Source organism: Scardinius erythrophthalmus (assembly GCF_964197995.2).
Source record: "Scardinius erythrophthalmus genome assembly, chromosome: 25".
Lineage (NCBI taxonomy): Eukaryota > Metazoa > Chordata > Actinopteri > Cypriniformes > Leuciscidae > Scardinius > Scardinius erythrophthalmus.
The window spans coordinates 472,155-485,704 of record NC_138245.1 but is presented as its reverse complement, the minus strand read 5'-3'; the positions used below and the strand labels follow the sequence as shown (position 1 = coordinate 485,704).

The following is a 13,550-nucleotide window of genomic DNA, read 5'->3' as shown; positions in this document are numbered from 1 at the left end:
ACGAAATTTGGAAATTTACTTAAAAAAATATGGAAGCTTGTTTCTGTGATGGAATAATCATTTTTAAAAAGTCTTTAAAAAGTTTTCTCACACAATTCCGAGTTCATATGTCACATACCAAAGCTTACATCTAAACTCGGAATTGCGAGAAGAAAGTCAGAAGAAAGTTGTTGAAATGTAAAGAGAAAGACCCTCCTGAAACATCCATCAAAGTTACCGTTTGAAACACTGTACGCGAGACACAGTGTGAGCGCTGAACTCGGACACACTCGGATCAGGGAAAGGCCTCCAGATGTCCTGGCCATGAGAAACACATGTGCAGAATGAGGCAGATACACACTCTGCTTTTCTTCAGTCACAGAACACACACACACACACACACTGCACCAGCGGAGAGTCACTGCCATGTGTAATTAAAGACCTGATGTCGTTATCTGGAAGTGTGAGGCTCGGTCCCGTCCGGCACAGACTCCAGCCCCAGACAGGAAGGAAAAGAGTATGTGTGTGTGTGTGTGTGTGTGTGTGTGTGTGTGTCGACCAGTGTTAAGCTTTAGTGAGTCAAACACACACTCATTCGGTCTGACGGGTGATTTCTGGAGATGCGGGGTTCAGTTATTGTAAAACTACGAGCTGTTCTGAGGAGTGAACAAAGACACTGTACACATTACACAAAGATTACGGTAACACTTTTCAATACGGTTCATTAGCTAACATTAGTTCACTACCTTAGTTGACATGAACTAAGAATGACCAATACTTCTACAGCATTTAATCATCCTAGTTAATATTAATTTCAACATTTACTAATACATTATTAAAATCAAAGGTTGTGTTTGTTAACATTAGCTAATGCACTGTGAACATGAACAAACAATGAACAGCTGGATTTTTATTAACTAACATTAAGAAAGATTAATAATACTGTAACAAATGTGTTGCTCAATGTTAGTTAATACATTAACTAATGTCAACTAATGAACCTTATTGTAAAATGTTACCAAGATTACAAAAAAGTAACACTACATTAAAGCGGAATAGTAGCGTCACACTCGTCATGAGCTCCACAGGCGGATATAACGGCTGTTTCCAAACAGGTTTCCTGAACGCTGCTGAAAGCCCCGCCCCCAAACTCACGCTATTGGCTGAGTCAGTGTTGCTGCTTCAGGCTGTTCAATAGCAGCAGAGTGTTTTATCGCTGTATTTACATGATTCAGGGAAACCAACCAATGAATGAACAGACATGACTGTAAAGCGCAGCCCTGACATTACATAATAAAACATTACATATTAGCTGATACTATATTTTACAGTAATATACAGAAAGAAGAACACAGTAAGCAACGCCTTGTTAAATAAACACATTTACTGGCATTTTAATGGACAAAAATAAAACTAAGTGTTTAGTTACACTGGGAAATGAGACAGAATGACTCAAAATAGCAAACTTGAAAAAGAAAAGTACAGTTCAAAAGTTCAAGACAAACATGTTCGGCTAATGCAAGTAAAGGAGGAAGGCGTTGTGTTTAGATTTCTCTTCTCAGATTTCAGTTTCAGTTTGTGGTTTTGAGGATGGATTACAGGAGACCCGATGCTTATTCCACACTCAGCACAAACACACACTGCTGTTCAACACACAATCCTGCATCACACACACACAAACACACACTGCTGTTCAACACACAATCCTCCATCACACACACTGCTGTTCAACACACAACCCTCCATCACACACACTGCTGTTCAACACACAACCCTCCATCACACACACTGCTGTTCAACACACAATCCTCCATCACACACACTGCTGTTCAACACACAACCCTCCATCACACACACTGCTGTTCAACACACAACCCTCCATCACACACACACACACACACACACACACTGTACTGAAGCCTGCTCTGATGTGATCGCTGTTATCGCTGTGGATCGGGACGCTGGTCTGTGATCTGGAGACCCTGAGCTCGATGTTTAGCTCCGGTCTGACGCTGGATCTCCACACACTCCTGCAGTTTGTCCTCGGTCAGAGTCAGACGCTGCTCCAGAATGGCCACCGTCTACAAAACAAGAGCAGGACAGGCATGAGATCCGCTGAGTGGCCCTTACAGCCATATATATCCAGCTCTAAATAATTCATACATGAAAACTGTTTTTTGTTGTTGTTGAAAAAAGCATAAAGCTAACCCTCCGTGGAGTGTTAGAAAGATCGTACAGTTCACATAGATTATCCAACATGCAATCTCAGTGATACGGTGTGTATGGAGAACAGGAGTGGTCTGTCTGTAGGGTAGTGCACCACTGATGCAGGTAGTCAAAGAAAGAAGCGAATAAAGGGAGAAGACAGAGACGTGTGGATGTGTGTGAGCTTTAGTGTGTGTGAACAGTAAGAGACGTGTGGATGTGTGTGAGCTTTAGTGTGTGTGAACAGTAAGAGACGTGTGGATGTGTGTGAGCTTTAGTGTGTGTGAACAGTACGATCAGGCCTGTACTGGGAGCCAGTATGGGAAACAGTGGAGGACAAACACACACATTGATGCACTGGTGTGGAGGCGGCCATCGCTGTGACATCATACCGTGGAGAAGCAGTGAGTGTGTGTGTGTGTGTGTGTGTTTCTGCAGATGGTTCCAATAAACCAGGAGGAAACCTATAGTATGTTTCCATAGTACAATAATCTCTCAATGTCAAAAAAGCAAGCAGAATCAAGGTCATGTCATGAAGAATCACATTTTCCTCATGCCTTGATAATGTTCTATGCGAAGATGATAGCAAATCATAATAGTGGGTATTTATAATGAGGTCTTAAAGGGCAAGTGGCACTAAAACATACAGTAAAAAAGTGCATCATTGATTGAGAAGCTAATGTTTTAAAGTAGCTCCCCATTACTGAGCTACAAGAACAGAAATGAAGCAAAAAAACTGCAGTAGAAAGAGTGAGAGAGGGAAAGACACGGAGACTGGAGCGTGGGAGGGAGTTATGATCCTCGTCACAGGAATGCATGAATGGAATCTATTTCGGCCCCCAAACAGATGTGCTGTTCTCCTCGCACACAATCCCTGATTATGAGGAGGAATACGAGTCTCTCATTCGTGAGGCAGAAACACCACATCCACTGTGTGTGTCGGAAGCAGACCGAGATGAGAAACGAGGAGAGTGTGTGAGTGAAGAACACACACATTAACGTGCTGAGGGGGCGGAGCTAAAGAGCCAGCATTCACAACAACACGAGCGGTTCCTCAAAACCAGCTCATGCCAGAGATCAGCCACTATCACTATCACTATTACTATCATTATCACTATCACTATTACTAACACTATCACTATCATTATCACTATTACTATCATTATCACTATCACTAACACTATCACTATCATTATCACTATCACTATCATTATCACTATCACTATCATTATCACATACTATCACTATTACTATCACTATCATTATCACTATTACTAACACTATCATTATCACTATCACATACTATCACTATTACTAACACTATCATTATCACTATCACATACTATCACTATTACTAACACTATCATTATCACTATTACTAACACTCTCACTATCATTATCACTATCATTATCACATACTATCACTATTACTATCACTATCATTATCACTATTACTAACACTATCATTATCACTATCACATACTATCACTATTACTATTACTAACACTATCATTATCACTATCACTAACACTATCACTATTATTAACATTATCACTATCACTATCATTATCACTATCACTATTATTAACATTATCACTATCACTATTACTTACACTATCACTATCATTATCACTATCACTGTCACTATCACTAACACTATCACTATTATTAACATTATCACTATCACTATTACTTACACTATCACTATCATTATCACATACTATCACTATTACTATTACTAACACTATCACTATTACTAACACTATCATTATCACTATCACTAACACTATCACTATTACTAACACTATCACTAACACTATCATTATCACTATCATTATCACTATCATTATCACTATTACTAACACTATCACTATCATTATCACTATTATTAACACTATCACTAACACTATCATTATCACTATCACTATCACTAACACTAACACTATCACTGTCATTATCACTAGCACTAACACTAACACTACGACTCATCTGTTGCTTTACTAAAACCCTCATGCTGGAAGGGTATAATAATATAAGATAAGCAATTATTTTTTTAATTGAGTGTTCATCAGAGGGCTCCAAGACCCCAGGACATTTGTCCAACTTGAACCATGAATACACACAAAAAAAAACTGAAGGGATTTGAGGAGTTGTGGTTGAAATTTAAAAACAAATAATTCCCTTGCGGGTCATTTTGACCCCCTTAGGAATGAAGGGAATGCGAGGAATGCTTCAGTACACATAGAAAAAACCCAAAACTGCTAAAAATTCTAACTAAAAATGCTAAAACTTTACCTAAAAATGATTTTATAATGTCTACATGTGTATCTGAATGCACACTGAAAGTGAACTGACTTCATGACCCAGCGGAACAGCTCATTTGCTCATCTTATATTATTATTTTTCCCCAAGAGGTCGGCACAGACTACCAGTGTGAGATATTTAGAGCTGAATTAAAAGGGTTATGCATGAAATTGTTATTTCATTGTTATTAAAATTGTTATTATAAATATTGTTATTTATAGTTATTTTGAATTTAAGTTGAAAGAATGTGAGGAATGTGTTTAACTTACTATTTATTTATTGATCAAATCTAGTAATTTAAAACAAAATAAAATAAAAAATAAAATAAAATATTGCAAAAAAAAATTGCAGCAACATACTGTCACATATTAGGGATGGCAATCAATTAAAATCTTAATATTCTTTAATCAGATCATTTCATAGTAAATGCATTTAGTTCCAAGAAAACAAAATATTAGGTCCATGACACGGTTACGGAACAGCTCTGTCCAACTGAACAGGTTTATTTAAACCGAGACCCATCAGAGAAATCTGCCTCAGGGACTGATCCCCAAAAAGCTGCACCTCTAAATTCATTTGAGAAGTTTGAAGCTCAAGAACGGGGAACTGATCATGATTTCTGGGTCACACACAGAGCGGATGGGGTTTGATGGGTTCAGCTCGGGACTCTTACACAGCCACATCGAGAACCCATATCTGAAGAGTTTCTGTTGTGTCTGGGACGGGAAAGGCTGTCCTCAAACTGCAGACACACACACACACACACACACACACACACACACACACACACACACACACACACACACACACACACACACACACACACACACATATTCACAGCACAGAATCGTCTAGAATAACAAGCACTGGGATGATGTGTCAGTCAGACTGGCAGATGAAGTATGATTCACTCCATAGATCGTGCTCACGGAGCTTTACACTCAACACTGTGTGTGTGTGTGTGTGCTGATCTCAGACCTGTGTGTGTGTGTGTGTGTGTGTGCTGATCTCAGACCTGTGTGTGTGTGTGTGTGTGTGTGTGTGTGTGCTGATCTCAGACCTGTGTGTGTGTGTGTGTGCTGATCTCAGACCTGTGTGTGTGTGTGTGTGTGTGCTGATCTCAGACCTGTGTGTGTGTGTGTGTGTGCTGATCTCAGACCTGTGTGTGTGTGTGTGTGTGTGTGTGTTGATCTCAGACCTGTGTGTGTGTGTGTGTGTGTGTGTGTGTGTGTGTGCTGATCTCAGACCTGTGTGTGTGTGTGTGTGCTGATCTCAGACCTGTGTGTGTGTGTGTGTGTGTGTGTGTGTGTGTGTGTGTGTGCTGATCTCAGACCTGTGTGTGTGTGTGTGTGTGTGTGTGTGTGTGCTGATCTCAGACCTGTGTGTGTGTGTGTGTGCTGATCTCAGACCTGTGTGTGTGTGTGTGTGTGTGTGCTGATCTCAGACCTGTGTGTGTGTGTGTGTGTGCTGATCTCAGACCTGTGTGTGTGTGTGTGTGTGTGTGTGTGTTGATCTCAGACCTGTGTGTGTGTGTGTGTGTGTGTGTGTGTGTGTGCTGATCTCAGACCTGTGTGTGTGTGTGTGTGTGCTGATCTCAGACCTGTGTGTGTGTGTGTGCTGATCTCAGACCTGTGTGTGTGTGTGTGTGCTGATCTCAGACCTGTGTGTGTGTGTGCTGATCTCAGACCTGTGTGTGTGTGTGTGTGTGCTGATCTCAGACCTGTGTGTGTGTGTGTGCTGATCTCAGACCTGTGTTTGTGAGTGTGCTGATCTCAGACCCGTGAGTGAGTGTGTGTGTGCTGATCTCAGACCTGTGTGTGTGTGTGTGTGTGTGTGCGCTGATCTCAGACCTGTGTGTGTGTGTGTGCTGATCTCAGACCTGTGTGTGTGTGCTGATCTCAGACCTGTGTTTGTGAGTGTGCTGATCTCAGACCCGTGAGTGAGTGTGTGTGTGCTGATCTCAGACCTGTGTGTGTGTGTGTGTGTGTGTGTGTGTGTGTGCGCTGATCTCAGACCTGTGTGTGTGTGCTGACCTCAGACCTGTGAGTGAGTGTGTGTGTGCTGATCTCAGACCTGTGAGTGAGTGTGTGTGTGCTGACCTCAGACCTGTGAGTGAGTGTGTGTGTGCTGATCTCAGACCTGTGTGTGTGTGTGTGTGTGTGTGCGCTGATCTCAGACCTGTGTGTGTGTGTGCTGATCTCAGACCTGTGTGTGTGTGTGTGTGTGTGTGTGTGTGTGTGTGCTGATCTCAGACCTGTGTGTGTGTGTGTGTGTGTGTGCTGATCTCAGACCTGTGTGTGTGTGTGTGTGTGCTGATCTCAGACCTGTGTGTGTGTGTGTGTGTGTGTGTGCTGATCTCAGACCTGTGTGTGTGTGTGCTGATCTCAGACCTGTGTGTGTGTGTGCTGATCTCAGACCTGTGTGTGTGTGTGTGCTGATCTCAGACCTGTGTGTGTGTGTGTGTGTGTGTGTGTGTGTGCTGATCTCAGACCTGTGTGTGTGTGTGCTGATCTTAGACCTGTGTGTGTGTGTGTGTGTGTGTGTGTGTGCTGATCTCAGACCTGTGTGTGTGTGTGTGCTGATCTCAGACCTGTGTGTGTGTGTGTGTGTGTGTGTGTGTGCGCTGATCTCAGACCTGTGTGTGTGTGCTGACCTCAGACCTGTGAGTGAGTGTGTGTGTGCTGATCTCAGACCTGTGAGTGAGTGTGTGTGTGCTGATCTCAGACCTGTGAGTGAGTGTGTGTGTGCTGATCTCAGACCTGTGTGTGTGTGTGTGTGTGTGTGCGCTGATCTCAGACCTGTGTGTGTGTGTGCTGATCTCAGACCTGTGTGTGTGTGTGTGTGTGTGTGCTGATCTCAGACCTGTGTGTGTGTGTGTGTGTGTGTGCGCTGATCTCAGACCTGTGTGTGTGTGTGCTGATCTCAGACCTGTGTGTGTGTGTGTGTGTGTGTGTGTGTGCTGATCTCAGACCTGTGTGTGTGTGTGTGTGTGTGTGCTGATCTCAGACCTGTGTGTGTGTGTGTGTGTGCTGATCTCAGACCTGTGTGTGTGTGTGTGTGTGTGTGCTGATCTCAGACCTGTGTGTGTGTGTGCTGATCTCAGACCTGTGTGTGTGTGTGCTGATCTCAGACCTGTGTGTGTGTGTGTGCTGATCTCAGACCTGTGTGTGTGTGTGTGTGTGTGTGTGTGTGTGTGCTGATCTCAGACCTGTGTGTGTGTGTGCTGATCTTAGACCTGTGTGTGTGTGTGTGTGTGTGTGTGCTGATCTCAGACCTGTGTGTGTGTGTGTGCTGATTTCAGACCTGTGTGTGTGTGTGTGCTGATCTCAGACCCGTGTGTGTGTGTGCTGATCTCAGACCTGTGTTTGTGTGTGTGCTGATCTCAGACCCGTGTGTGTGTGCTGATCTCGATCTCAGACCTGTGTGTGTGTGTGTGTGTGTGTGTGCTGATCTCAGACCTGTGTGTGTATGTGTGTGTGCTGATCTCAGACCTGTGTGTGTGTGTGTGTGTGTGTGTGTGTGCTGATCTCAGACCTGTGTGTGTGTGTGTGCTGATCTCAGACCTGTGTGTGTGTGTGTGTGTGTGTGTGTGTGCTGATCTCAGACCTGTGTGTGTGTGTGTTGATCTCAGACCCGTGTGTGTGTGTGTGTGCGCTGATCTCAGACCTGTGTGTGTGTGTGCTGATCTCGATCTCAGACCCGTGTGTGTGTGTGTGTGTGCGCTGATCTCAGACCTGTGTGTGTGTGTGTGTGTGTGTGTGTGTGCTGATCTCAGACCTGTGTGTGTGTGTGTGTGTGTGCTGATCTCAGACCTGTGTGTGTGTGTGCGCTGATCTCAGACCTGTGTGTGTGTGTGTGTGCTGATCTCAGACCTGTGTGTGTGTGTGTGTGTGTGTGTGTGTGCGCGCTGATCTCAGACCTGTGTGTGTGTGTGTGTGTGCGCTGATCTCAGACCTGTGTGTGTGTGTGTGTGTGTGTGCTGATCTCAGACCTGTGTGTGTGTGTGTGTGTGTGTGTGTGTGCTGATCTCAGACCTGTGTGTGTGTGTGTGTGTGTGTGTGTGTGTGTGTGTGTGTGTGTGTGTGTGTGTGTGTGTGTGTGCTGATCTCAGACCTGTGTGTGATTGGATCAGACTGGATCTCGGTATTGAGCGCTGCTAGCGAGGACAGCCGGTGTTTTGAGCGACTGCTTCACGAACACACAGACATTTACATTCAGCAACAACATCAATCTGTTCAGACAGACATCTGATCTCCGGCTCATCACAGGCTCAACAACACTCAGATCTGAGGCCATTCTAGTGGAGTTATCTGCAAGGACAGCTGTGAAAATCAAGACTGAAATGAGGATAACAATCAAAGTGGAGGTACAACAGAAATGCAAGGGTTTTTGTGTGTGCAGTGTGTCAACATCAACCCAACCAGACCCCGCCTAGAGAACACCAGCTCTTCAACCTCTAGAGAAGCTGCAGAGAGCCAGAGATCACGGCGGAGGAGTGCAGAGAGGACAGCTGAGGGGAACAGAAGCCCTCCCTCAGACACACCTTCAGCCCATCACACACACACACACACACACACACACACACACACACACACACACACACACACACACACACACACACACACTGCACTGCACTGCACTGCACTGCACTGCAACCCTATCACACACACACACACACACACACACACACACACACACACACACACACACACACACTGCACTGCACTGCAACCCTATCACACACACACACACACACACACACACACACACACACACACACACACACACACACACACACACTGCACTGCACTGCACTGCAACCCTATCACACACACACACACACACACACACACACACACACACTGCACTGCAACCCTATCACACACACACACACACACACACACACACACACACACACACACACACTGCACTGCACTGCACTGCAACCCTATCACACACACACACACACTGCAACCCTATCACACACACACACACACACACACACACACACACACACACACACACACACACACACACATACACACACACTGCACTGCAACCCTATCACACACACACATACCACACACACACACACACACACACTGCAACCCTAACACACACACACACACACACACACTGCAACCCTATCACACACACACACACACACACACACACACACACACTGCAACCCTATCACACACACACACACACACACACACACACTGCAACCCTATCACACACACACACACACACACACACACACACACACACACACACACACTGCAACCCTATCACACACACACACACACACACACACACACACACACACACACACACACTGCACTGCAACCCTATCACACACACACACACACACACACACACACACACACACACACACACACACTGCAACCCTAACACACACACACACACACACACACACACACACACACACACACTGCACTGCAACCCTAACACACACACACACACACACACACACACACACTGCAACCCTATCACACACACACACACACACACACACACACACACACACACACACACACACACACTGCACTGCAACCCTATCACACACACACACACACACACACACTGCAACCCTATCACACACACACACACACACACACACACACACACACACACACACACACACACACACACACACACACACACACACACACACACACACTGCACTGCAACCCTATCACACACACACACACACACACACACACACACACACACACACACACACACTGCAACCCTAACACACACACACACACACACACACACACACACACACACACACACACACACACACACACACACACACACACACACACACACACACACACACACACACTGCACTGCAACCCTAACACACACACACACACACACACACACACACACACACACACACTGCAACCCTATCACACACACACACACACACACACACACACACATACACACACACACACACACACACACACTGCAACCCTATGACACACACACACACACACACACACACACACACACACACACACACACACACTGCAACCCTATCACACACACACACACACACACACACACACACACACACACACTGCACTGCAACCCTATCACACACACACACACACACACACACACACACACACACACACTGCAACCCTAACACACACACACACACACACACACACACACACACACACACACACACACACACACACACACACACACACACAGAACTGCTAATAAAGAAGTGCACTCTAGTTGTGTGAGGAACATCTACAGGAACTGGTCCAGCTTGAGGGAGGCGGTGAGGAGAACACTACGGCGACCCCTCAGGAACACATGAAGACACACCAGTGTACGTCTGAACTGTAATGTTGCTGTCGGGCAGAAGCTTATAAATCATTACTATTGCTCTCCCTTTACGTCTCTCTGAGTGTTTTGCATATATTTAACCAACGAAAAGTATTGAAAAGAGCTTGTGACTAAACCTTGTGACTCCATTGGCTCCTTAAACTGTCAATCAAACCTCATAACTCCGCCCACCTCTATCATGAACGCAGTGTCACGCAGAGTTTGGAGCGTCTCTGATTCTTTGCAATGCAAGGAAAAAAAACCAACTGGTTCTTTAAAGAAGTGCAGTGTTTTCTTTGCTCAAATAACACTATATATAAAGTTTTATGTGTTTGAGGAGCGGAGAAGAGCGTCTTAAGGCTGATCTACACTTCAGCGTCGTCGTCCGCGTGATGTGGGTTGACTGGGTACTGAAGTACCAACTGGGCTTTAGTCGAGTCACAGCCAACACTGACTTAAAGTCTGTGCGAAGCACTTCGTCTTTAATAACATGAGATTTTGGACAAATTACAGAAACAAAGTAGGCTAGTCACTTCATTTGAACTTGATTTTAGTAATATGTTAATAATATAATGACACATGCAAGTGTATGATCATCATAAAGCCACAATATCAAATTTGACAACACAGAGTGTAATTATATTAAGTGGTGAAAATCCAGCGTTTAATGTTGTTTATATGTCTATGTGGTGTTTTTAATCACAGGCTACCTTGTAACCAATCAGATCAACGTGTGATCGTCAACGGGCGGACCTCTGAGCTGAGTGAGTGAGTGAGTGGAGGCGGGGCTCATTTGCATATTTATAGAACCGTGCATACTAAATGAGGCAAGGGTGTCGAGTTACATTCAAGATATTTTAAGGCATGAAGACATTTTTTTTTAAATAATTTTTTTTTTAAATATGTAATTTTGGTGATCAAAGATGAGCTTTAAGAGATACATTATTGACTACAGGGGGACTTTACATATTACAGTGTTTTTTGTACATATCTGGTACAGTAGCAGTGGTGCTCATGTGTCCTGGACGGGACGGGACATTTCTTTAGGTGAGCCCAGCCCTGGATATAAACCCGAACACAAACACCAACACCATCAGCAGACATTCCTGCTCATCGAAAGCAAATCTGAAGGACAGAATGTGGATTTAGTGTGAGCAGTGTGAACGCATCGTGATAGATCGAACTTCGGCCGGTTTTACACAGTTTGAATCCGCGCTAATTATGGCTGTAGTTATTTCTGATCATTCTTCCACAGCTCTTCTGTTCAGAGTCTTCCCTGGTTCGAGGATCAGACCCGCACACAGGCTCTCTGAGCTCGATAACATCTGCAGGAGGGAATGGGTTTAGCGTTTCCTTCCTCTGCTAGTGTGCTTTTCAGATCAATGCGAGCAGCGTCTCCGGCCCGTCCTCGCTCCGGCTGTCAGAGGCTCAGGGGACGCGGCGCTGAAGGTCACCGGAGGACTAACCACACAGCATTCAGGCTGTTCACAGAAGCGCTGCTCTAAACCCTGCTAACATTCAGCTTTCAATTTACTCAGCATTTCTTTTTTTGTTGGCAGTCTAGTTGAGTTGGACCAGTGTGTTCCAGTGTGTGTCCTAACAGAGGAACGCGTTCTGAAGGCGTTCCCTGATCGAGAGATCGAGAGACAGATCTACAGCTCGATCACCCTCGCCTGTTATCTCCGTGTTTAAATGCTCTTATTATAGACATGAAAACATGATACAATAATCATAATAAACAAGGTCATCTACAAGTTTGCATCCCAGAATTACAGGGTTATAGAAGCGTCTGGACAGAGCCTGTGTTTCACGTTCTCTGTAAAATCTGCACTATACACACACACCCCACTGCGTTACACCCCCCCCCACTGCGTTACACACACACACCCCACTGCGTTACACCCCCCCCACTGCGTTACACACACACACCCCACTGCGTTACACCCCCCCCACTGCGTTACACACACACCCCACTGCGTTACACACACACACCCCACTGCGTTACACACACACACCCCACTGCGTTACACACACACACCCCACTGCGTTACACACACCCCCCACTGCGTTACACACACACACCCCACTGCGTTACACACACCCCACTGCGTTACACACACACACACCCCACTGCGTTACACACACACCCCACTGCGTTACACACACACCCCACTGCGTTACACACACACCCCACTGCGTTACACCCCCCCCCCACTGCGTTAGACACACACCCCACTGCGTTAGACACACACCCCACTGCGTTAGACACACACCCCACTGCGTTACACACACACACCCCACTGCGTTACACACACACCCCACTGCGTTACACACACACACCCCACTGCGTTACACACAGACCCCACTGCGTTACACACACACCCCACTGCGTTACACACACACCCCACTGCGTTACACACACACCCCACTGCGTTACACACACACCCCACTGCGTTACACACACACCCCACTGCGTTACACACACACACCCCACTGCGTTACACACACACCCCACTGCGTTACACACACACCCCACTGCGTTACACACACACCCCACTGCGTTACACACACACCCCACTGCGTTACACACACACACCCCACTGCGTTACACACACACCCCACTGCGTTACACACCCCCCCCACTGCCTTACACACACCCCCCACTGCGTTACACACACACACCCCAC

General features: G+C 45.5%; 1 protein-coding gene across 1 annotated transcript in view; it reads right to left on the bottom strand.

Annotated features, from left to right (window-relative positions):
* Positions 1-1,343: 1,343 nt before the first annotated feature.
* The window catches only part of poc1a (POC1 centriolar protein A), a 112,176-nt gene continuing 99,969 nt past the window's right edge, over positions 1,344-13,550 (bottom strand). The window contains exon 11 of the mRNA XM_081357076.1: positions 1,344-2,060. Within this exon, the coding sequence (XP_081213202.1) occupies positions 1,920-2,060 (141 nt within the window). The 3' untranslated portion in view covers positions 1,344-1,919. The remainder of the gene's footprint in view (positions 2,061-13,550) is intronic.